The following is a 27,360-nucleotide window of genomic DNA, read 5'->3' on the forward strand; positions in this document are numbered from 1 at the left end:
TGAACTGAATTGCTGAAGCGATTCGGAGAGGGAGGCATGCGCTAGACCCATTTAACCCGTGCCATTTTGACACTGTTTTTTCCTCGTCATTTTGGATAAATCGATTCTGCGCAAGTGTGAACCAAGTGCGGATCGGAATCGATTTAAATTTGCCCTTCGACCGGCTGGAGTGGGTCCATTTTGAATCGGTTCATTCATGAATGTGAACCACAAGTGGGTTATTTTACAGGGGGGAAATGCGATCGGGAAAAATGTAATGTGAACCATATTCTGTTGTTGAATCGATCCATCAATTCAGATCGCAAACCGATTTATTTTTAGGTGGGAATGAGGCCCATATTTCCTTTTTGTTCACTTTTAAAGTTAATGAAAAAGACTCAGAGTGTTATGAAGTTGTAATTGTACTCCAGAAAACTCAGGTTCTGCTCCTTACAATAAGATCAACCCTTCAGTTGTTTGTCTGCAGTGTTTGTATCTAAGTCTACTGGGATGAAATTGCACTGTTAATGCAGCCCCAGCGGCTGACTGACTTCTCAGGAGCTCTTCTGGTGACAAGGCCTTTCCAAATTGCTACTTCCTTCACGTCTTTTTTGACATTTCCTGATGATTGAAATTAAAAGCACGCAGCAGAGTCAAATGGGTTCCTCCATCTTCGCTCACTTCTACTCTTGTGCTGCAGCTGTGGGGGTTTTGGTTGACAAGGATGGGAATGCGATTTGACAGAGAGGATGGAAATTTTGGGAGGGGATGACCCCTGGGTCTTTTTTCAGGTCCTTGAGGAAAAGAGCATGCATAGTCTGCTTTTTGTATGTGTGTGCCTTCAAGTTGCATGTCGACAGAAGGCCATCCAATGAATTTCCTAGGGTTTTCTTAGGCAAGGAATGCTCAGTAGTGGGTTTGTCAGTTCTTTCCTCTGAAATGCACACAGAAATGAGCATGAAAGTCCATGTCGTTGTTTTTTCCTCTTTGCCGGGGTGCTGGCAAGATACTTTCTGTTGGTCTCAAGTCGAAGGATTTCATGGCCGGCATCCATAGTTTTTTGTGGGTTTTTCAGGCTCTGTGGCCATGTTCTAGAAGAGTTTATTTCTGACGTTTTGCCAGCATCTGCGGCTATGGGCATCTTCAGCGAATGGTCTCAAGAGAGTTTACACGTTTGCAAGAGTGTTTTTTCTGTAAATGGCACAACTGAACTTTTTAAGAGCTCCAGTCTTTTTGTATGGAATTCTAAAGAATAATGAATTAAAATCAGAAGCATTAGATGGGTTTGTTTGATCAGCTATCAGCCAGTCTTTTTCTGTGCTTGCTGTGTCTATGTGAGGGCTTTATTTCACAAAGGGGAGAGAGGCACGTTTTGTGCAGACACATTAGTGCAGATTACAGAAGCCATGATGGGGGAAAAAGTATCTGCTGTCTCGTTCTCCTGCTGGAGATGAGGAATTTTATGGGGTTTAGTGCATTCTTGGCAGGTTGTTTCAAAATGTCAGGAGTGTCTATCTCATCAAGAATGAGTAATTCTTTCAGGCTTCTCCGCCAGTAGTTCCTCCAAAGTGGTGCTTGGGTATTGTGTCCCAGGTCTAGCGTGCTCAGTATCTTCATAATAAATGACATCTATGAAGGAACGGAGGGGATACTCATGACATCTGCAGGTGACCGCAGATTGGGAGAGGCATCTAATACCTCAAAAATTGGGATTCAAGATGACTGTCATTGTGAAACTGCATTGACAAAGACAAAAAGGAATTTCAGCATGATGAAATGTCAGGCTCTATATCTAGATACTCAGAAATAGGGTCACCGATGTCTTGATTAACAGCATTATATGTAGAAAGTGTCTGGGATCTTGGTAGATGAAATGTTAAACATGAGTTGACAGTATAATACGGCAGTAAAAAAGGCAATGCAATTCTGTACTACATCAAAAGAAATACAGTGTTCAAATAAAGAGAAGCAATGGTACGACTCTATTCTTCTTTGGTCAGAGCTCAATTGGAAGACAGTGTCTCTTCTGGGCACCATGATTTAAGAAAGATCTTGAGAAAGTGGGATGTGTCCCGAGAAGAACAACTAAGATGGTAAAATGTCTAGAAAACAAGCTCTGTGAGAAATAGTTGGGTATGTTTAGCTTGGAAAAGAGAAGACTGAGGTAATATGATGGTATGCTGATGTTTGAAGAGCTATCATGTAGATGATGAAGTGAGCTTGCTTTCATCTACTCCCATGAATTCAAACTAGGGGAAAGGAGATCTTAATTAAACATTAGGAAGATCTTTCTGATAGTAAGAGGTGCTTCATGGTGGAAGTGGTGATCTCTCTTCCACTGGAGATGTTTCAACAGAGGTTAAATGGCTATCTGTCAGGGGTGTTTCAGCTGTGCATCTCCTGCATGGCAAGGTCTGAGACTAGATGGTCCTTGGGGGACCCTTCCAATTCTAGGATTCTAACTTGCTATCTAATTATGTCCAGACTAGATAGGACAGATGCTTTTCAGGGGATTCTCCACACTGTTTCTATTAAGAGCTGTGTATACACACAGTGCCAGATCTCGTGGGGTGCTTTATACCTCCAGATAAGGGGGGGAACCCTTTACCTTTTTTGATAGCCTTTGCCCCATGTCATTTAATGGCCACGATGATGTGTAGACTAATATTTTCTTCTACACATATCCTTTCTCTATACCAGACGTTCCCAACCTGTGCTCCCAGGAGCCCTTGGAGCTCCATTTGCACTTCCCAGGTGCTCCGTGGCTGCTCCAGGAAAATGAATTAAATAAAAATGGAATCAAATTAGTAAGACTATATTCTTACATATACTCATAAACGTCATTAACTTGTAAGACATAAGGTAGGTCTCTTAGGGGCTCTGGCATAGAAATAAGGGCTCTGCAAGTCAAGGGGGTTGGGAATCCCTGCTCTATGCCAGGGGTTCCCACTCTTTGATCCTCCAGATGTTTTGGACTTTGTCTTCCAGAATGCCTGGCTTCTGGGAGCTGAAATGCAGAGTACCCGAAGGAGCCGGGATTGCTAGCCACTCCTCTATACCCCCTAAAATCAAGATGCAGACACTGTAACTGGAACACCATTTTCTTTCTATGTCTGTTTCTGAAAAATCATCTTTGTATGGCAAAGAAGCTAGTGGGCTTTGAAAGGTAGTGGGACAAATTTTGTCCAATAAAGGTACTGTTACACTATGTGCCTTGATTTATGTTACCCTGTATAATGCATTTGACCTCTCCTCCCCACCTACTTGCAGCCTGGTTATGAAATATTCCCACCTTGATCCCCCTTCACAGAGCTGAGCAACCAAATATATAGTGTGGCTTTAGGTCTGGACCTAGAAGCTTCAGCATAATGGAACATTGATGGTTAGATTTGACGATGATACAGTAGGGGCTTATGGAGTTACAAGTGTGTGTATGTATGTCTGTGTCTCTGTGTGTGATTCACTGGGGCTAGTGGCTCAGGACCCCCCTGAAAGTGGGAAAGCTGCAGATAAAAACCCACTATTTTTTAAATCTGAGTGAAAACCTCTCTAGGTCTCCATCACATCTCTGTGGTAACATCTCCCAGACATTGACCATAGATTAGTGTTGGAGGACCTGCAAATGCCTGAAGAAGTGATTCTCTTGGAATCTCTAGGTCTTCCACTGTGACTTCTGCTGAACGTTGACTATAGAGTTGTTCTGGAGTAACTAGAAATTCCTAGAGAGAACATATTAAATCCATGAATAATCAAATCTGCAAAATTCAAAGCTGGAAATGTGGAGGTCTGATTGTATGTGTATACAGTGGGCCCTTGGTATCCGGTCCCAGGACCCTCCATGGATACCAAAATCTGTGGATGTTCAAGTCACATTATATATTGTGGCATGGTGGCAAAATCAAGCTTTGCTTTTTGGGTCATGTATGTGTGTGAATATTTTCAAGTTATGAATGTTTGACTCTGTGAATGGAGAACCAGTGGATATGAATTACCTATGTATGTCCCTATGTGCTTACCTATGTCTGTACCTACATGCATACTTAAGGTTCCCAGATTTCAGAGCTTGGGCCTCAGTGTCATCACGCTGACCTCCTCAGACCAAAGGATGGGGGGATCTTAGGGCAAACACACTGCTTTGAAAGTGTGTATGCATACTTCTCTCATTGGTTAGACTTTTGAAAAACAAAACACAAAACTATACTCTGTGCAGATCTAGCTGATGTTTAATGGATCGTGATGAATGAGAACCCAGTGGCTGTTCCGTGTCATGCCATCCTTGCAACATCACCAGGGCCTGCCCTTGTAACATCACAAAGCCATTGTGTTTGGTGCTGGAATTTCAGTGCCTGGGATACTCTTGACCTGGCAACCCTAATACGCACACATGGAGAGAGACAGAGATGGTGCCTTTTCTGTGTCTGCCCTTCTCTCTTTCTAATCTAACCAGAGGGATAAGTAATGCCATTGTGAACTCCTCAATGCAGTGTGTTTGGCTCCTGTCAGCAGGCAGAATGCTGTGCAAAATAAGGATCCTCTTTTTATTGCCACAGCATCTAGCCTGCTATTTATATATCGGTCACCTTGGTGCATTTCTGTTGTAATGGCATTGTGGTTTCCCTTTGCTGATTTGACTGAACTGCCTGGCTCAGTCTAGTATTGTCCCTCTGGAGTCATCCTCATAAAGACGCTCATTTACATAATCCCTCTGCAGACAGCTTTGCCTTTTGGGATAAATATGGCAGCTAAAGTGGTATGGAGATAGAGGCATGAATCCCAGCAATCAGACGCCAAACCGAAACCGTCTTTTAGACCACAAAAGTGCAGCAGATTACTTTCTTTTTAGAAAAAGGGAGGAAACATGGATCTGTTTTTCATGTCAGAGCAGGTCAGTGGAATTTCCAGCTGGTTCCAAAGACCATTATGGTTTGGGTCTGTAGGTCCCAGAATCCACAGATCCCAGCAGCCATGTTGGCTGAGGGCATCGGAGAGCTATAGGAGATTACGGCATGAGGCACTAATGATGGCATTTAAATGTAATTACCACCTATGATTCCTCTCCTTTTCGCACTACATTGTCTCCCTTCCATTGCTGATCTGTTGTTGTACCATTATCATCGTGCAATTTCGCATTGACAGGTATCTCTCGCTAATGCAAAATTATGCAATAATGACGGGATAACAACGGATCAGCAACGGATGAGTGGCTGCATTGTGCGAAAAGGAGAGGAATCATAGGTTGAAATTCCACTTCAGCTCCATCACTAACACCTTGTATGGTAATTTCCATAGTCCAAAAAACCCAACCCATTCTGGCTTTGATGAAGGGATGAGGAGGTGACTGCCAACACATCTTCTTCCTCCTCTTTTCTGTTGTGAGTTGCATTCTTTGGTGCGGGGGATCTTATAGGAATCGCTTCCCAGTGGAGGTGGGTCTAAATAAGGAATGGGCACAGCTAGAGAATGTAAATGGGCAGTGTTGCCCCTTTCTCTCTTTCTTCCATTCCTTCTCTCTTTTTTCCACCCATCCTCCCATGCACTCTACTTATCTTCCTCCCTATCTAGTAGTTTGCCAACAGAGAAAGTGATTGTTCTTGCCAGAGGTCTGAAATGATCACTTGCAAAGAGTTTTTGAAATTAGGCCAAGGACTGCCGATGGCCCTAGAGCCATAGTTTGCCCACCCTTGCTCTAACCAATGTTCATGTTTAAATTAGTTGCTTGGTAGAGTTTCACTGGGGGGTGAGGGCTTTTAGCCCACAATGGCTTGGTATGCAAACAGCACTTGAAATGCATTTGAAAACAGCAGCAACAAGAATGAAATTAGAAGGCTAAATCCATATGTTAGTTCCAAGTAGTGTACCGTATATACTTGACTATAAGTCGATCTCATGTATAAATAGAGGGCAGGTTTTAGGGTCAAAATTACGGATTTTGATATGAACTGTGGATAAGTCGAGGGTAAAACTTAGGGGCATGTGACAAAGAATCCTAAGGATGAAGCAATGCCAAGGAACTTGCAAATTCCAGCAGGCATAACTGTTTGTGTTCATACCAAAGGCTGGATGGATGAAAGAATAAAGAGGGGGTCAGTGCTATCAGGACAGATTATGCTCTTGCCTTTCACCAGGGATTAGTTCCTTTTGTAATACAAGAGTTAAAAGTATAGTACTTGCATTTACCTTTGGATAAGTCGACCCAGGTTTTTACAATCAATTTTTGACTTAAGTGTCTAGACTTATACATGAGAATATAGTGAATGCATAATTTGTTTAAATATTTTAACATGGCACAACTATGTATGGTTGTGAAAGCTGGACAGTGAAGAAAGCTGTTAGGTAAAGAAGAAAAATGGAATCAGCTCATTCAAAATGTAGTACTGGAGAAGAGTTCTAAAGATATATTGTGGACTGATAAAACAACCACCACCAAATAAAAGGGTATTTGACTAAATCCCGCCTGAACATTCCCTTGAAGAAATTTGTGGATTTTCTAATTAGCCTTTTCTTTTTATCCCCCACTTACAAGATCCCCCCCCCAAAAAAGATTGTGTGTATAGGCTTTCTCCAGTGCTTGGCTTGTTAACATATTGCTCATAATGGCACATTGGTTACTCATGTTCTCATTGTTTATGCACTTTTTCCCCCAATGCAAAGCATTTTTACAGTTGTGCCTATTTATAGTTATATCACTTTAAAAAAAGGAAAACAATCTGGTGCTTGTCACTCCCTCTCTAGGTTGGGAAACCAAAATATCTGAGCATACTTTCATAAATATACTCACAGACCACTAATTCAATATGTTTATTAAAATCAGTCAATGCAGTTTTCTCATTCATGCCAGGTCAAAGTCAATGAACTACATTAATAGATCGGTCAGTTTCAGTTTTTCCTGTGTTCACTTGTTCCAAAATCTCAAGTACTCTCCATTCCATATATGAAGAAATAGGTTCATGTTGACAGACGCATATCTGATATGTACTATAAAGACAGTCCTATACATCCATAGCTGATTACATACGGTGCTTAGCAATGTCTCTTGTGTTCCACAGCTAAAATCTCATTATCAATAATTAAATTTCCATTGCATTTTTCTCTTTTCCCCTTCTATCCAGCCCAGAACTGCAGTTACATTTTGCAAGGCCCGAACGGGACGATACAGAGCCCGGGATTCCCGTACGGCTATCCAAATTATGCAAACTGCACATGGACAATCACAGCCAAGGAGCACAACCGAGTGCAGCTTGTATTCCAGTCCTTTGCGCTAGAAGAAGATTTCGATGTGTTATCGGTTTACGACGGGTTGCCTCAGCAGGGAAATCTAAGAACAAGGTATGGGAACATGTAAGAATCTTTCTGTGAGGTTGTTTCTGCCACTATATCACCCGGGGACGGAGACTGTTCATAAACGCATCAAGACGTCTGTTGGTTGGATTAAAAACTTTAGGCGGAGGGTTTTATGTTTCAGTAGCTTTCAGAAGTTATCTCAACTGTCTGGATTTCACAGGCTTGATAAGGCCTGGGGAAAAAATGTTGCCGAAAAGTATTTGCTGGCGCACTGTTATCATGACAGTTGCTGCTTGAGACATCTGGAGAAGTTAATTAGAAGTTGGTGACAAAGGAGCTGGGCACGAACTTGAACTAGAGACTTCTTTAAAAGCCAGTTGTCTCATCCCAAGTCTTTGACAGATCGGTACTTGGCAAACTCTGAAAAAGTCCTACCCTCCAACTGTCCCAATTTGGCTGGGGTTAGACCCAATTTATCCTCTGTCATCCTACTTTCCCCGCTACTTTTAAAATGTCCCAGTTTCACTCTCTTCCTATTACTTTCCTCCTTTGTCCTAGGCATACTCCAATAGCTGCAAACTGAAATCAAAATGCAAAAGTAGTTTTTAATAAATTAACTTGCGGGGAGAAGCTGGAGGGTGTCCTGAAAAATGCAGGCAAGCTGACCAAAGGTCTTGAAGCCAAGACTTATAAGAAATGACTGAGAGAGCTATGTAGGTTTAGCTTGGAGAAGAGAGGACAGAGAGATGACATGATAGCCATCCTTACATATCTGAAGGGAGGCCATGCAGTAGATGGAGCAAACCTGTTTTGTGCTGCTCCAGAAACTACAATACAAACGAACAGGTTCAAATTATAAGAAAAGAAATACAACCCAAACTTTAGGAAGGCCTTTTTTATTGTAATTGCTTTTCAACAGTGGAATAGGCTACCTCAGAGGCTGATTGACTCTCTTTCTTTGAACAGGGAGATCTTTCAAGGCTGATTTAGTTCTGTGTATATCCCTCTATGGCAGGGGGTTGGACTAGAGACCATGTGCGTACTGCTGGCCCTGTATTTCAGCTTCCATCTCTTAAGATTGTATTATTCTAATGGAAGCTGAAATGCAGGGCCAGTCAGCCATTAGGATGTTTTAGGAAGATGATCTTGGGCAATCTAGAGGTGGAAATAGCATAAGGGCCCTGGTCATTCCCCTCTGCTGAAGACAGGCCAAAGTGTCATATAGCCTGCTCTGCATCCCTGTTGACCTAAAGGCTAGTGAAAGATGGTGGAAGATTTGGTCCACAGTCTACAACTTCCATCTTCATCAAAGGATGTTGACAAGTTGGAGTGTGTCCAGTGGAGGGCCACCAAAATGTTGAAGGGTCTGGAAACTATGCCTTATGAGGAGAGACTTAGGGAGCTGGGTATGTTTAGCCTAGATTAGAGACTGTTAAGAGGTGATATGATAGTCTGGTTTAAGTAACTGAAGGGATGTCACATTGAAGATGGAGCAAGCTAGTTTTCTGTTGCTCCAGAGACTAGAACCTGGAACAGTGGATGCAGGCCACAGGAAAAGAGATTCTACCTCAACATTAGGAGGAACCTCATAACAGTAAGGGCTGTTCAACAGTGAACTTTGCTTCCATGGAGAGTGTGGTGGAGTCTCCTTCTTCAGAGGTCTTTAAACAGAGGCTGGATGGCCATCTGTTGGGTGCTTTGATTGTGAGTTCCTGCATGGCATGGGTTTGGACTGGATGGCCCTTGTGTTCTCTTTGAACTGATTTTTAGGCAGCAAAATATTAGGCCCTGCTGTGAAGCAGTTCTTTGCCAGGAATCCTGTCTTGCAGAATGGAGAATGTTGGGTCCCCCTGAGAGATGCTCTCACCTCAACTCCCTGTTTGATGGTGATCTCACTGCCACAAAGGTTCAGAAGCAAAGTAAAGGTTTATCATATGACGATGAGTGTTGGTGACCTCTCATCCCTGTTCTGAGCTAGGCATTATCTGGGTGGATTTTTGTGTGGCTAGTTTTTGTGCATGGGGTCAAACGTTGACAACTCATTGTTGTCTCCTCTGCCCTTGAAGTCCTCCCCAAGTTCTCATGTGTTACATTATACAGGGAGCCATTTGCTCCCTGGCACAACTTCAGAACAAGTCCCACAACCTTTCAATGTCTCGGTTTGCTCGTCTGGAAGAATCTGGGTTAAAGAAGCAGAAACTACAATGAAAACCAGATGTTCTGTTGGCATGGGAGAGGAGCGAAGGCGGTGTTGGTAAATAAATCATGCCCCATACTTGGGACAACTGAGAGTTTAGAGAGTCTGTGTTTGTATTTTTTTAAATGAGGTTTGTGTAACAGTATTGTTTTACTTTAAGCAAGGAAGTGACTTGTTCCACCTGCATAAAGGTGGACTGGTGATGGGGAAAGCAGAATACTCCTTATAGCTTATCCCAGGAGATCAACTGGTTTTATAAGACAGTTCCTGCACCCAGAAACAAAACAGTAAAACATCTAGGGACATTGCAGAGGAGGGTTTTTCCCCCCTTCAGTTGAGAGAAAGTAATGCCATTCTGTTATATGATCTACTTGCAAATATATGCACTTTCTCATTATCGAAAGAAGCAAGGCATAATTTTAGCAATTTTCATCCTGCTGTGAGAAAGTCCTCAAAAAACTCCGCAGCCCCCAGCAATCCTGATTGTTCTGTGGTTGATCAAGAAGTCAGTCCTAGTTCTGCTAACATTTTTTAGTGTTATCTTGTCCCTGTTATAAACTGTTCCTTTGTTTGAGTCAGAGCAGTTGCCAGTGCTGAAGTTTTCTTTTTCTTTTTCCTAAGCTATCGGTTGTAGATCTCCCCCACCGCCCAGCTCTCTCTTCCAAAGGTACACCATCCATCATCCAAGAGCTAGCCTGAGAGATGGATGACTGTACATCATTTATCAAAGCTCATGCTACCAGCTTGCTGGGCAGAAAAGGGGAGGAAAATATGACTGGGTAATGTCTTTGGAAGGGAGCAAATGTGCAATAGTAAAGGGGTAAACTGCATTCAAGCCAGTGTGGTATAGTGTGTTGTGTGTTGGACTGGGACTCTGGGAGACAAGGATTTGCCTTCCAACCTAGCCATGGAAAACCAGTAGGTAAGCTTGGGCAAGTCATATTCTCTCACCTTAAGAAGAAGGCAATGACAAATCTCCTTTGCCAAGAAAACCCTAGGAGAGGGTCACCACAAGTCAATTTGAAGGCACACAATGGCAATAAAAGAGGTCCTGTGCGTTAGTGGTTTGAGTAGATTTTTGTGGTTTTTTCAGGCTATATGGCCATGTTCTAGAAGAGGTTATTCCTGATGTTTCGACAGCATCTGTGGCTGACATTTCTCTGAAGATGCCAGCTATAGATTCTGGTGAAACGTCAGGAATAAACTCTCCTAGAACATGGCTACATAGCCTGAAAAAACCCACAAAAATCTATGGATGCCAGCCATGAAAACCTTCAGCTTCACAGTGATTTCAGCATCCGACCAAAAGATCAGGGTTCAAATCCTCGCTCAGCCATGGAAACCTAGTGGGTGATCTCAGCCTAGCCATGCGCACTTAGCCTCAGAGGAAGGCAATGACAAACCTCCTCTGAACAAACCTTGCCAAGAAAACTCTAAGGGATGGTTGCCATAAATCACAGTCAACGTGATGGCGCAAAAGAACATCAAACATGTTGCAGACAGCTATAAACCCCAGCTTGAGATTTATTTTTAAAAAGTGGGGATGGTTTTTTATAATTAGTAACATTTATACTGTATGTTTCCTCATGAGCTCAAGGCGCTGTACATGTACATCTTTCTCTGAAGATGCCTGCCACAGATGCTGGTGAAACATCAGGAATAAACTCTTCTAGAACATGGCCACATAGCCTGAAAAACCCACAACAAACTATGGATGCTGGCCATGAAAGCCTTCGACTCTGCACTGTACATGGTCCCTGTTCTTCTCTTCTTAGCCGCATAACCCCCCGTGAAGTAGATTAGGATAAGAGGAGTGACTCATTCAAGGTTATCAAATTGGTTTTCTGGCTGAGTGAGGCCTGGAACCTGGATTTTCCAAAGCCCAGTCAAGGGTACGAAGGATATCTGCAAAAGTTCTTTCTTCTTATTAGAGAGGCTGGTTGTATAAATGCCTGTATGCTGGGAGTGCACTCCGTGTATCCAAAGAAGTGAGCTGTGATCCACAAAAGCTTACCTGAAATAAATTGGTTAGGCTTTAGCATGACAAAGGCCTCTGTGATGTCATGGGTTTGTATTTGAAAATGTTTGATATGTTGTGTGTATATTAGAAAGAAATAGCTGTGGGGAGAGAACTGAATGTTGAAGTGAATGCTGCTTGGTGGAATGTTTGAGGAGATATGGATAAGGCTGGTAAATGAGCGTTGGTGAAGAACAGTTGGGAGTACGGTTGGAGTTGGGAGTTAGCCTAGGTTTTGAGTAGAGTACAGTTAGAAAGGGGTTTGAGTTAGAGTAAGGGGCTGTTCCATGTTCCTCTTGGCCATGCACCATCTTGTTTGGATGACACAGGCCAAAACTCCAGGGACCAGATTCTGGCAAACTGATCTTCTTCTCACCTACTTCTTCAGTTCACACAGTAATGTGCTGAACTCAATGGAAGATACAAATATGCAGCTTCTCTTTTTTAAAAGCCAAATGGGACTCATTTTGAGCCACTTCTGGACTACAGTATTACTTTATTGTAACATATGGCCCTCCAACTATTGTGGGACTGCAAGTTCCAGCAGCCCTAGCTGCTTTTAAATTGTCCCAGCTTCTCCTTCCCCTTCATCCTGGCTGACTTCATTTGCTGCAAACTGACTTTAAACGACAGATGTTGTTTGCACTCAGTTAATTCAGCAGAGGGAGGGGAGGGAAGGGGGTAGGGTCTTCTCCTCCCCAGTAGGCTCAAACAAAAGCAAACTGTTGCAGTCTGCCCTAGTTTGTGTGCTTTTTCTCATTCATAATCTAGGGTGTCTTAACCACACTCTGCTGTTGTCTGGCCTGTTTTAATCTGTGAAATGTTGAAGGGTATGTGTTAAATCCCTCTTTCAGCATACGCAGGCCAAGCAGCATCAACAATGAACCACAACAGCAGCAACAGTATGAAGGCATCACATTAGATTACATTATAGAGCAGCTTTTGGTAAGGGCCAGGTGCCAAAGGTAATTTGCCAATTGCCATTCAATTCCTCATTTCAAACCAGGTTGAGGATGTAAAGCTCTTCAGCAGTGGACCAACACCACACTCTGATACTGTTTGGACAACATGGGTTTTCATCTGTGAAATGTTGGAGGGGGATGACGACTCTGGAGACCAGGATTCAATTCCCAGCTTGGCGATGAATATTCTGTCCTCACTGGGCAATCTTGGGGTTTGTTGGGCTCTTTCTTGCCTTCATTGAGCTTAAAAACAATGGTAATGCCATGGGTAATGGGACGTCGCCCAACAATGCCATTCCCTCCACTCTAGTTTGTTTGAGCCACCCGTTTTGAGCCACAATTTCTGTTGGGACTCGCCAATTACGTTCAAAGGTGCTTTACAAATCAAGGAAGGAACTAGAGCTTGGCTTTTGATATCCCTTCTCCCTTATTGTCTGCATTCTGAGTGTTGGCCCCTGCATCAAAGAAAGCATTTGCTATCAGTGTTACAGTCAGCTTAAGGCAAACACTACAATCTCTTATACATTATTCAGGGAGCGTCTGTTGGCAATCACTTGCTGTTTAATGGCAGCCACTGAGCCTGGTGCCAGAAGGATACATCATTTTGTTAATAGAGAAATGTCCATCTCGAGATCTGCGAATAAATGCTGTCGGCATTAGGAGAGTAAGTGTCTTGAATCCTTCTGCAGCTGTAAAACCTGTCCTCTTTGGCAGAATCTCTGAGCTGATGAAAGAAATAATTTTATTGTTGTTATTATAGTCATAGAAACCTTGTATTGTGCTAACAGCATGACAATTACCAACCAGGTTAGTCATTTTAAAGATCACCCCCAAATTATCTGTCGGATTAGTCATTCACTTAATCTTCTCACAGAACGATTGTGACTGTCTTTACTTAGTTCTGCCAAAACCTTTAAATTCACTATTTTTTGTTTAAAAAAAAAGGAACACTATATTCATTTTTCTCTTTTCCTTTAATCACCTTTCACAAATGAAATGATTAATTAAATTAAAAGATTGGATCCAGACTAAGTTAGTCATAGCTCAGTGGGACTGAAGCAAGACTACCATGGTTTGACCCTAAACTCAGTGTGCATATGTGAAGTCGAAGGCTTTTATGGCTGGCATCCATAGTTTTATGTGGGTTTTTCAGGCTATGTGGCCATGTTCTAGAAGATGCCAGCTGCAGATGCTGGTGAAACGTCAGGAATAAACTCTTCTAGAACATGGCCACATAGTCCAAAAAACCCACAAAAAACTGTCAGTGTGCATACTTTCTATTAATGTTTGCTCTTTTCAGAAAGAGTCAAATCTTGCAAAGCAAAGTAGGTTGCTGGATGATCCACATCAACCATCTGCCCCAGACCCCTTACTTTTTTTTCTTGTATGGTGTGTGTAGTTTTCTGTGTTTTGACATTACAGCCCAGTGTTGGCAGCTCCAAATCTCACAACTGGATGACCATCATGTTAGCTATTGTTCTTCAACTGGTTAGTTCTGACCTTTAGTTGAGCCTCTTCCATCTCCCGTCAGTGGAGACAATACATTGAGGGAGAATATCACAAGAGGATCTTCTCTGCTGTGGTCAGCTTGTGGACCACTAGCACTTCCACGTCCCTCCTGATCCTGTGGGAGAAGTGGCATATAAATAACTATTATTATTATTATTATTATTATTATTATTATTATTATTATTATTGATGTCAAGCCAGCTGTTACCCATCCGGTATCTGTGCGTTCCATTTTTGCTGCCCAAGTGTTGGTACATTTCCCCCTGTTCAAATTCATTTTGTTACCTTTGGCCCAGCTTTCTAATCTTACTTAATGTCATTTTGAATCCAGATCCTGTCATCTGGGATATTAGCAACACCTCTTCATTTAGGGTCATCTGCAAATTTAATAAGCATGCCTTCTATTTCATTACATGACGACAGTTTAGACTTTTCTACCAAGAAAACAACATCCTTTGAAAACTGGGTCTCTTGTTTTGTCAATGGATAGTCCCTCGTTTTTGCTTATTTTGTGCATTTTGGCTGTTCGTATTTATAACATGTGCATGTTTGTGTTTCGAATAACGCATACGTCTCACAATTATACAGGTGCTCAAGATGAGTGCCCATTTTCTCTCGGGAAGGTTTGAGAGGTGCAAAAATGCTCCCCCTTTTTTCTGAAACTGCCAAAGCCGCTGAAATTTGTTTCCATCCCAACCTTGGCCTCCCAATGTCTTCCTTGCTGAGCTGGAAATGAAAGCGTTGTAGAAATCTTTTTGTGCCCTCGTTCACCTTGTTACTTAACTCCTCTTGCAACCTCGGCGGAATATCCAAAACAGCAGTATCCAAAGAAATTATGCATCCTTGCATTAGCCTTTGTGAAAGGCAAACCTTGCTGCGCTGGAAGGATGTGGGCAGTTGATGATTTTACTTTATTTTGTCAACTTGCATTAACCGGCCCAGAGTTAAATCCGCCTATATCTGGGTGCAGCTACTGAAATGTATTAAACCAACCATACACCGTTTGTCTTTGTAGATATATTCACCTGGGAAAGGTCAGATAGTCAGAGGTCCTGTCACATCCCTCTAGGGCAGCTTTGAATATTTATTTGTGACTTTGACTCTCGCTTCTGCGAAAGGCAAGAGAGACGAAGGATGGTCAGAGCAAGTCTTGAGTAAAATGAATTAGCGCGTTTCTCAAATGGTTAGAAATTGGCGTGTTTGCACAAGGGCAGATTTGTTTTACTTGCTTCTTCGAAGAGATTTTTTTTGGAAGGTTGTCATTCAGCCAAAGCTTCCAAATAGCTGAAAACGACAGCAGTAGTGCATCAAAACAGCCAACGGTTGCCATTAAAACAAAAAGCCCCAGCAAAAAAGAAGAATAAGCAGCATCACTGTACCAATTGGTGATATAACAAAGGCTGCATCTGCACTGCAGACATAATCCAAATTGACATTGCTTTAACTGCCATGACGGCATGCTATGAATTTCTGGGATTTGTAGTTTGGTGAAATATTTAGCCTTCTCTGCCACAACAAATCACAAATCCCAGGATTCCATAGGACAGAACTCTAACATTGGTGTGAAACTGCATTCATGCTCAGTTATAGTTCTCATAGCATAGGCCCACACCAAAGCACACAATGCAGTCCATTGGAATAGGAGATATTTTTAGTACCAACTTTCTGTGTTTTGCTAGGAAGGGTCTCTCTATCAGTGACCCCAAATACTTGCACCTAGTCGGTTTTGCAAATTGCTTCTTCCACATTATTATTATTATTTAAATAATATATTCTGCTGCTTCGGGAGAGCTGTGATTCAGCCATTTTAAATAAGAAATATTTCCCTTTTCCGGCTTTAAAAAATATGCTTCCCCATCCCCATACATGCACACATACCTGATGCCCATTTTGATGTTCATTTTGACCCGATGCTCATTTGGGGAGGAGTAGATGACTGAGAAAAACAGAACGAGAAATACAAAATTAATGTTTTAAAAAAAAATCCCAAAAGGAGATGTGTTCTAAATATGGAAGGAAATGGGAGTGAGAGGATGCAGTCTAACTCTAGCAGAGCTGGATTTTGCACTGTGTCTAATTTATGCCATCTGAGCAAATTTCCATAATTTTTTATTCTTATTTTGCATAATGAATCTCCATTCTGTTTGTGGAAAGGAGCCTGATGAAGCTGTGTTTAAGACATTGGGCACACTGAAACCCTATTTCTAAGCACAGGGCGTTTTATTTAAGCAGATATTCTTGCTTTTGAGATTTCATCTGCTGTGGCCCACATAGTTTCAAGCATAGGTTTCAAGCAGCTATAAGGTCTGGAAACATAATTTAAAAGAAAAGAAAACCGGGGTACACACATAGTAGGATTTAGCATACCCATTGGACAGTGGTTCCCAACCTGTGGGTTGGGACCCCTTTGGGAGTCGAATGACCCTTTCACAGGGGTTGCCTAAGACCATCAGAAAACACATATTTGCATGTAGCAATGAAAATAATTGTATGGTTGGGGGTCACCACAACATGAGGAACTGTATTAAAGGGTTGCGGCATTAGAAAGATTAAGAACCACTGCACTAGGGTATGTTACAGTGTTTCGTCCTTTTTGTCCAGTTCTGGTGCACACATGAACTGAGGTACTGCAGAAGTGCATGTATGTTGTGTGCCTTCAAGTCATTTCTGACTTACAGCGATCATAAACAGAGTTTTCTCGGCAAGATTTGTTCATTTGCATGCCACTGCTTTCCTCTGAGGCTGAGAGAGCGTGACTTGTCCAGAGTCATCCTGTTGGTTTCATAGCCAAGTGGGGGACCTGCTCTCCAGCATTGTAGTCCAAAGCTCAAACCATTGCACCACACTGTGATGGTCACCATACTTCTTAAAAATTATTTATACAAGCTTTTAGAGCTGAAGACTTTTAGAGCTGTGCTCTTTTAAATAGTATTGTTTAACTTAAAAAATAATAATATGCTTAATAGTTCAATTTGGTTCCAATGTCTTTTTCATTGCAATGCTTTTAACGTGTAAGCTGCCTTTAGTCTCAGTCTTAGAGAAAAGGCACAATAGAAATAAAGACGGAGAGGAAGAGGAAGGTAGAATTGGGGCTCCCAGGCCAAAACCAATAGTATGAACAAGGTAGAGTTTGGTGTGCCTGGATATTCTTCCCTTCTGTCACCATTCCTCAGAGTTTAGTACACCTGACGTTGCAAATCGAGTACGCCAATGACATGGTAGTATTACCAGGATTGTTAATGGTCTTTGAGTTAACCTTGACTCATGCCGATGCTGTGAATGAAATGGCTCTGACAGCTCTGCTCTGGTCTTCCAGACTTAGGGCTGTATCCTCTTTAATTCAGTTTATCTATCCACTGTGTGGTCTCCTTCTCTTCCTACTTGCCTCTACATTTCCAAACATTATCGCCTTTTCTAGTGAGCCATGCCTTCTCATCATGTCACAAAAGGACAACAGTCTCAGTTTCGTCATCTTGGCTTCTAGGGAGGTTTCAGGCTTGATTTGTTCTAGGAGCCATTTGTTTGGGTTTTTTCAGCCATCCATGGTATCTGCAGAAGTCCTCTCCAGCATCACATCTCAAATTACTTTCTTTCTATCCACTTCTTTCACCATCCAGCTCCCATAGTGATGGGTTTAACAGTTTGTGTAATTTTATTTTATAGTTAACTGTGCATTTTGTGTGTTTTACCATTGTAACCTGCCTTGATCCGATGGGTTAGGCAAGAGAATAATAATAATAATAATAATAATAATAATTATTATTATTATTATTATTATTATTAACACAATTGTCCCTTTGTATCCATGGCCTCCACCATCCATGGCCTCCACCATCCATGGCATGCAAATCTTGTTTTTGCTATGTGTACAGTGGGACCTGGACATCCCTGGGCTTTGCTATCCATGGGAAGTCCTAGGATTAAGAGCCCACTGTATGATGGTATGAACAATGCTAACTTTAGTGTTCAGTTGTACATCTTTGCCTTTCAGGTTCTTCTCTGGCATTTCATAGCTTTCCTTCCCAGTCCTAATCTTCAGAGTCCTTGACTGCAGTCTCCATTCTTAGCAATGATTGATGGCAACTATGGAAAATTGAGATGGTGTAATGGAGAACTTTGGTTTGTTCTTTGGAAATCATTTCTGCAACATGCCTATATTATGAAAATAAGATTGCAAAATAAAATTACGGAAAGTGTACGTCGTGCAGGAGAAAATAAAAGAATTATAAACGTAAAAACTCTTTTGCAAGCATGACCTTCAAAGTTTCCTGAGCAAGGCACTTCTTTTGGCTGCTCGATTTCCCCTTTATCAAAATTAATGGCTGCCGAGGAGAGGTGATACCATCTTAGTAGATCATTGAAGATAACAATAAAAATTGTGGAGCGCACTAGCTAGAGACATCGCATGGAAAATTGACAAATCTTGTGCACCCATTGACGGTGATTCATTTCTCCTGCTGAGTCCTCTCGGCACGGGAGAGACGGGGGAGCAGAATAATGTTGCTGTGAGAAGCAGCTTGAGTTGGAATATTGTGCTCCAAAAGGCAAGCTAAAAAATTGTTTCCCCTCCTTTCATTAATGGAAGCATCTGTTGGGTTTTTCAGGCATTGCAGGTTATGCCTTATATGATATCCTACAAATGGTTGCCTCTCCAAAGGAAACGTCAGACCTCAGCTGGTAGGCAAGTGGGAGCTAATACTGGGATTTTATCCCAATCCTGGAGTTTTCACAGAGCTGTCGCAGGAGCCGCTGCATGAGGTTTGGTCAGACCAAGAATGAGAGTTGATATAGGAGTTGGCTGGTGCATCCCTTCTTGACTGATGAACACAGATGTAAATCTTTACTGATTTCATTTCTTTCAGAAGTTAATGCTGTGAATTTTTAAACAAAATTTTCACCCCTCCGGACTTTGGGGAGGGGTATTCATTTGTGTAGAGTGTGTGTGTTGCACAAATGCATTTCACAGGACCCATTTCATCCTTCACACTATATATGCACAAGCAACAACAAAAGAATGCCCAATGTGGAAAGAACCTTCATTGCTCTTTTCTCAATGTGTTTCAATGTGACAAAAGACCTGTTGTTGCTGTCTTTACATCCCATCTTCTCCCACATCTGGGACTCAGGAGCGCAAAGGCATTGCTTTATAATTCATATTATACAAAACTTCAAAAAAATTAAAATAGCGTCCAACCAATAACAGAATTAAAATCCATATATTTTAAAAAAGATTGCGACCTGTAAATGGTGCAAAACATTGTGAAAGGATATCTCTATTTGCCACCAAACAATTCAGGGAATTGTATTTTGTTGTGGCACCAGAGCTCTCTGACAGAGAAGGTTAAATGTCTCACAAAACTCCAGTCCCCAGAATTCCATAGCATTGAGCCAGGGCAATTAAAGTGGTCTCAAACTTGATTATTTCTACAATGTGTATGGAGCCCAAAAATAGAAAGATAGACTAGAAATAGAAAGAGAACCAAGTGGTTTTCTAGAAGACACGATGCAGGAGAATCACTAACCTTCTCTTTGAAAGATGAAGAAAGGTCCACTGGGGCCGTATATTTATTCTTACTGCCTCCACACAGATCTTTCCACTTATTTCGTAAAGTATTCATACCCCATCACCTTCTGCCAAGACATCTTAGCATGGATTGCAGTAAGAAAAGAAAAAGGAATAGTACTATGAATCTAAATTGAATAACAGTACAACAGAAACTGTCATAAAAAATAACAAATCTGGGCCTGGAGCAGACAGACTGACTATTCTAAACAAATGTTTTGGCTTTCAAGTGAGATGAAGCTACCTTTATTCAACGGCAAAAGCTTCCAGCCTCCTTGCAGCTGCGCCAGTAGAGGCAAAGAGAAGGAAGAGAGCATGGAGATGAACTTACTACTGCTCACTCTTGTAGTGCTAAGCCATGGCATGACATGATGTGTCAAAGAAGCCATTTCATGCATGTGAGTTAGCACTACAGGTCAAGAGAGACAACATGGTGTAGAGGTTTGAGTGCTGGACTTGGGAACAGGAGACCTTTAGAAAGTGGAGGGTGGTAGAACCATAGGAGCAAAGGTTAGAGCAGGCATAGGCAACTCTGGCGTCTAGATGTTTTTTGGCCTCTACCTTTCAACAGATCTAGTCGTCATCATTGCCCATAGCGAGGAGGAATTATAGGAGCTGTAGACCCCAAAACATCTGGAGTTTTATAGCTGCCCACTCCTTAGAAGACGGTAGAGAGAAACAGGCCATTGAGATGTTGGAAAGTGGTTGTTGTGTGCCTTCAAGATGTTTCCAGCTTTTGGTGATGCTAAGGTGACCCTATCATGGACTTTTCTGGGACTGGGTGTGTGTATCTCATCCAAGTTAACTCCGCAGGTTTCCATGGCCGAGCAGGGAATCAAACCCTTATCTAGGGTTGTAGCCCAATGCTCAAACCACTAGACCAAGCTGGCTCTCATGTGTATTTTGAAGGTACAGACAGAAAATTTGTTCAGAGCCTGGATTTGACATTTATGGAGTGGAGTGGAGTCCTATGGTCACAATAAATAATTTTGGCAGCAGACTTCTGGCTGGAAGTGAGTGAACAAAGAAGGCAATGGAGTATGATAGGAACAGACAATGCAACAGTCAAAGAGAGGGATGCGAAAGGCCGACACACATTTTCATTTAAGGGGAAGCGAGGAAGGAATATTGTATTTTGCTTTTAAGGGATAAGCAACATGATTTAGTGACACGTTTAAGTTGTGCAAAGGGATGATGGAGATGTCGAGGAGGAGCCCTCAGTGTTAATGCCTGATAAACAGTGGAAATTGTGACTTCAGTGGGTAAAGGAAGTGAATGAGAAGATGTGGGCTCTGGAGAAAAGATGAGATCAGCCTGATAGATTGCATTTATGTCCTGCCTTTCCTCCACTGAGCTCAGGAGTTATATATGGCTGCTTTCCTTCACCAATTGCCACATGTGTGTCAACAAAGTGCATCTTGATTTCTACAGTATATCATGTAGCTAACCATCATGACACGTATCACTATGTTATGCTCCCTCTCAGATTAGCCGTCTTCGTGTATCCTGTTATTCACAGTCTATGCTAAGTTTTTCATAAATGGAGGGAGTGACTCCTTTGTGAATGGCTACAGTGCAAGCCCTAAAACCACCAGGGTTGTGACTTGGAGTTGTGGAAGAGTTACCATGGGTGCATCTAAACTGTAGAGAGAATGCAGTTTGACACCACTTTAACTGCCATGGCTGCATCCTACAGAATCCTAGGATTTGTAATTTTGTAACTCTGGCCCTCTTTGGCAGAAAAGCTAAAAATCTTTTAAAGTTATAAGAGGATGGAGGTGACTTAAAGTCATGTCAAGCTACATTATCTCTGCAGTGCAGATGCACCCCAAATGATCATCAAGCTTGACTGGTTGGCTGGAGTTTGCCTTGTTTTTTAAACAGACTTTTACATTTAATGACTTGGAAACAGTAAATAGAATTAAAGTGATACTATCTACCATGCCACCCTCAATACACCTGCTCTCCTCTGCTTTTAGATGTCTAAGTGGGTTCAAACCTAGTTAGTACTTGGATGGAGGCCCACCAAGGTATGCCAGGCATCTCCAAGTAAAGTAAGGAGTGAAACCTGTCTGCAACCGAGAACTTCGGCCAGTCAGAATTGGCAATACTGAACCAGCTGGATCAATGGTCTGACTCGGTGTAAGGCAGGTATTAAGGTTTCCTTCCCCGTAAGCATTACAGCTGAGACATTTACATAGAACTTAGGTATAAACCCCGAATTGCTCTTTCAAAAATATTAACGTTCATGAGCTAGGTAGATGTGCATATGCAAAAATTGGATACATTACTGTTGTTCTTGTGTGCCTTCAAGTCATTTCCAATTTAAGCCAGCCCTAACATGGAGTTTTCTTGGCAAGTTTGTTCAGAGGAAGTTTGACCTTGCCTCCTCTGAGGCTGAGAGAGTGTGGCTTGTCCAAGGTCACCCAGTGTGTATCCATGGCCAAGGAGGGATTTGGACCCTGGTCTCAAAGAGTCGTAGTCCAACACTCAAACCACTACACCATGATGGCTGTAGATACATAATATTCAACCAGTTAACCAACTCAGCTCAAATGTTAGTGGTGTCCCTAGATTTCATCAATATTGGGCCTTTGTTAGCGGTGTCCCTAGATTTCTTCAGTACTTGAGTCTTTCAGAAACACCCCTAGAGTTGTGGTAGCATGACAACTCTATGCATTCACCTACTTCTTCTGGTGAACATGGAGAAAGGCCTAAGACATCTACCTGACCATCAAGATAGATATAGATAATCCATCCTGTAACCTCTCCTGTTGCTTAATCTTCCCTTGGTTGCTTTCTGCCAATTGGTTTAAGTCTGGATTGCAAGGTTCTCTGGGCATTCACCTGTCTTTTGCTCATGTTCTTTAGTAAAATACCTCTACAGAAATGGTGTGTGTTAATAAGTAAAGGTAGGTGTTAATAATATAGTCATAACATTGCTTAGCGCATGGGGAAAAGTGCATTTATCCTGCATTATCACATTGCTCTGTTACATCCTTGCTCCTGTCTATTTTAGGCATAGAAATGTATTTACTGTGGCCAATGAACAACTCTGGCAGAAAGGAGCCGTCTGACAACAGAGCTACACCCACACCAGTTACAAATTTATGGAGCAGGCTTGTAATAGCTGGCAAAATCCTCATTTGCTGTGTCGATTTGCACTGTCTATCCATATTTATTTCAGCCATCAGCTGCTCTTCATCACGGCCAAATAGGATTCTGTTGTCTTAATCCCACGTCTCTGGTTAATGGGCTGTGTGCATATTTTTCTATCAAGCTTAGAAACTGAGTAAACACATATTTCTCAATTTTGGTTTTTAATCGCCTTGCTGTCCATGAATCACGGGAACTTGCCGGGTGAGAAGGGTTTTGCATTGTTGCGCCTATTTTCAATATACCTGTTCTATGTTGTTGTTGTTTTTCCCTTGCCATTTGTTAAGAGTCACCTTCATAGGATCTTTTGCTACTCTCACTATGCTCCTGAATCCTATTGGTAATCCCATTTCTAAGAACAGAGTAGACCCATTGATGTGGCTGGTCTGTGACTCCATAACTTCTCACCATTGGCTAGGTTTAATGGGAATTGCATTCCAGTCATATCTAAAGGGATACATGTTGGCCATCTGTACTTTGTGTTCTGTCACCAACACATTATCCTCTTGGTAAGGTCATGATAGTCACTCTTTTCTGCAAGTTGCACTCAGGTCTGACAGGAGTGGATGCAGCAGTTTCCTTTTGCTTGAATCTACAGGGAAGTGCAGAACTCCACACTCCCCTTCCCCATGCTGAGTTATTTCAGCACCAACAACGTTTGCATTTTTAACTCAAGTTTGCAGCAATGAACATAATCTGAGAACAACAGGGGAAAGTTGGAGGAAGAGAAAGAAACTGGGACATGGTAAAGGCAGCTGAAAAATGGAATGAGACCGGGTTTATTAGGACGGTCATTGAGGTTGTTGGAGGATAGGACATTGGAAAGAGATTGGTCCAGGCCCCATACAATGTGACTGTCAAAATGTCTTGGTCTAGGTCTCCAAACACTACAGCAGGCCCTAAATCCAATCCTGTTTCAATTCTTTACAAGTACGCAGGAGAGTTTTAGCTATATTTGTGTCTTTTCTCACTTAGGTTCTTATTGTGTTTATATTGTATTGACGTTAGCAGTTTGACGGTGATTTTTCTCTCTCCATCTGTTATATTCCTTATTCTTCCAAATACCACTCAACCCCTTCTTATTTTCTTTTTATCCAATCATTCAACCTCCATCAAGATATTATAGCACCAGAACGCATTGTAATCTGGACAATTGCAAAGCAAAGGTGCTTTTAAGAGTGGGAAATAATTCCAAATGGAATCATTATAAAGCTATTAGGGAGCCAAAGGCGGAGGAAAGGAACAAAAACAGCAACAGCCCCAAAGCACCAAAGTAGGAAAGCAAGGAGACGTGGTGTGCAGGGGGGAAAGCCCATTGAATTGTCATTTCCCTCCAACTGCTTTAACTTGTTGATTGGAATGTTTGAACAAAACAAAAATACCCGCCATAAATTAAACAGTTTCCTGGAAGAAGAAGAAAATGGAGAGAGGGAGCGCGATGGAGGGAATGCACACCATTTTTACAGCAATGGCCTGTAGGCAGTAATATTCCTTTTTGACATTATTGATTGGATGCCGCATAGTCTCTTGGCTAGAAACATAATTAACCATTCTGTCAGGCTGGCTGGCTGCAACCGCTTGTCAAAATTTTGCTCAGATAGATGTTTGTGTTGCTTAGGAGAAAGAGAAACAAAGCCGAAATCAACAGAAATCACTTCTTTAAAAATAAACAAAAATACCCCACACACAAATACACACTTGTTTTGTGGAGTAACGGTTTATTTCTCGAGATTTAGCCTATCAGAAATTATTTAGAAACTGGAGCCATATCTTCTCCGCACTAATTGGAACCTATTAACTGCATGAGAAGAAAATGGCTGCTGGCATGGCTTGCTCTTAAAGGCCAAATTCTTATTTCATACCCTCCAAAGTTTCAAAGAGGACATGTGGCCCAGCAACATTGTGGTCAAAATGCCAGATGTTGTTAATAAGGACATACAACCTATGAGAGGCTGCAGCAGTTTGCTTTTGCCTAAGACTACTGGGAATGGGCAAAATTCTACCTCTCCTCTTCCTCTGCTGAATTCAATGCAAACTACACTTGCACTCTGATCCCAGTTTGCAGCAATGTAAGTAGGCTGCAGAGGAAGGAGGAAAGTGGGAGGAGGAGAGAAAAACTGGGACCTTTTAAAAGCAGCTGAAAAAGTGGGATGATGTAGGATTAATTGGGACTTCCCGAGCCAAATCAGGAAAGTTGGAGGATATGTTATTTCACACTTGTGTAGTAGAAATGAACACTCCCATAGTGGCACCTTGCTTGTGCTACACCACACTTCTAGTACCATCATTGTGCAGCTGACTGTGCCTTTGGCAGTCTACCTATTCATCGTCCCGTTGTACAATAGTGAATGCACAGGCACTTTTTTTGCAGTGCCAAAAAATCAAGTGGCACACTAAAGGTAGTCCCAAATAATTCTACGCTATGCAAGGTTGCATCGAATCCCCTTCATCATTAGTGCCAACTGAAATAGACCCATTGATGTCGCACACTGAGTCAACCCCTATTATCTGTGTATCCGCTGTGCGAACAAACCCCATCTGCATTTATTTTGCACAGAAGAAATCCTGAGCTGAGAACAATCCTTAACAACTCCACAGTTTTAATGGCTTTTTCACAGAGAGATGAAAAATGGTAAAATTATTGTGAGGTTGAAGGCTTTCATGGCCGGCATCCATAGTTTTTGGGTGGGTTTTTCGGGCAGTGCAAGGATCCCATCTACAGATCAAGGCCTTTCCTCCTATATGTCCAATTTGCACCCACATTTCATAAAAGAAAAGAGAGCTAAGCTGCTCCATTGAGTTCCCATGGACATTTGACACCTGGGAGTAGAAAGAACAAGGGAAATAAAGGAGGAGGCATTGCATATCCTAGCAGAACGCTCACTACATATCATCACATCTTCCAAAACCCACAGTACTTCTTATCCTTGTACAGACATTTATTCCTCTTATTAGTATTATTATTATTAGAATTTTAATGCTAGTGAGGGAGGGAACAGACTAGCTCACACATCCAAATGAGAATGGGTTTCATGGGCTGGAATGATTCATGACTGAAATCAGATCTTTTTCATTTCCAAGGCAAGTTGTGAAGCGATTTCTGGAGAAACCCCTTCCAAGATAGGTATGTTGCAAGGAAAATAAAGCTCGTCATATTCTTTCGAGCTTTCAGTCTGTGTTGCAAGGAACAAGTATGAGTCAAAGCAATTGCTAACGTGAACCCAGAGAACACTGATCCATCTTCAGTGCATTTCTTAAGCTTTCATCCCCACTTTCCAAAAGCCAGAATTTAAAGCCTTCTTTCAACAAGGGTTACCTCCGCCTTGTTTACTTTGTTCATCATAAGTAAATCCAAGAGATGTAGGTGGTTTAAGAAGAGTCGAGCACACATCTTGAATTATGTGGAAGGGAAAATTTAAGAGAAATGCAATAAGCTAAGAAAATTTTCCTCTCTCTTTTTCACGCGGCATAATACTTTGAAATTAACATGAAAATGAGTGTGGTGTCAGTGCCTTGGAAGAGAGAATAAGGTGAGATTTTTGTGTTAAAAAAACAACCCTGCTTCCATACACATTTTCTAATGTGTGACAAAATGAGAGCCGGGCCTATAAAGGAATGAAAATGAATTTGCCATTAAGCAGAATGCTAACCAAGATGTACTAGGGACAGGAACTGAGATGAGAAAGAATTAATCATCGTTTAATCCATGTAGTGGTAGAATATGAGCTCCAAGCACTTCTACACATTCTCTCTTTGTTTCAGTTCAGGTAGAGCAGGAAAATAGATCACAGTCCATCAATAGACCATGAGACAATATCCAGTGGATAAATTAGTACAACGATGTGCAACATGGTGCCTTTCAAATGTTTAGGTTTACACCTGTCAAACTCCGAAAGCAACTCCAAAGCGAATGAACAGAACTGTAGTCCAGCTTTCTGGAGAGCACACCACTACCTGTTTGAGGGCAAAAAGTATTCTGTTGGATCTAGCAGGACCATGGTTTACAGGATTCACCCAATATGGATTCTCCATTTGACTCTGGAAGAAAAAGAAATGCAAGATGGACATGAATGCAGAAGCCATTGCATCAGGTATTAGGTGTTGCTTGTAACACAATCAGGTAACAAGTACTACCGGCTGAAATACCCCATTAAAGGTACAGGAAAGAAACAGTTGTCACTGTGGCAGCTGTAATTAAAGGTACAGAAGCCCTCTCCAGTTGTAACTCGGGCAATCCTAACTAAAGGTACAGGAGCCCTCTCCTGGTGTCACTCTGGCAATCCTAACTAAAGATACAGGAGCCCTCTCCAGTTGTCACTCTGGCAATCCTAACTAAAGGTACGGGAGCCCTTTCCAGTTGTCACTCTGGCAATCCTAACTAAAAGTACGGGAGCCCTCTCCAGGTGTCACTCTGGCAATCCTAACTGAAGGTACAGGAGCCCTCTCCAGGTGTCACTCTGGCAATCCTAACTAAAAGTACGGGAGCCTTCTCCAGTTGTCACTCTGGCAATCCTAACTAAAGGTACAGGTGTCCTTTCCAGTTGTTACTTTGGCAAGCCTAGTTTTTACTTGTATTGCTTTTTAAAAAATCTTGTAAACCACTTTGAATCCTAGTTTGGCTTTTTAAAAAAGTCAGGGTGTCACTAAAGGAACACAGTTTCATGCAAAAAGTATTTTGTTTTTGCTCTTTTACTAT

General features: G+C 41.9%; 1 protein-coding gene across 1 annotated transcript in view; it reads left to right on the top strand.

The window, feature by feature from the left end:
• CSMD2 (CUB and Sushi multiple domains 2) overlaps nucleotides 1-27,360 on the top strand; it is a 456,222-nt gene that overhangs the window by 48,705 nt on the left and 380,157 nt on the right. Inside the window, exon 2 of the mRNA XM_042440873.1 lies at nucleotides 7,089-7,305. Coding sequence (XP_042296807.1) covers nucleotides 7,089-7,305 — 217 coding nt within the window. The remainder of the gene's footprint in view (nucleotides 1-7,088; nucleotides 7,306-27,360) is intronic.

Source organism: Sceloporus undulatus, chromosome 9, assembly GCF_019175285.1.
Source record: "Sceloporus undulatus isolate JIND9_A2432 ecotype Alabama chromosome 9, SceUnd_v1.1, whole genome shotgun sequence".
In the NCBI taxonomy this organism is placed as follows: Eukaryota; Metazoa; Chordata; class Lepidosauria; order Squamata; family Phrynosomatidae; genus Sceloporus; species Sceloporus undulatus.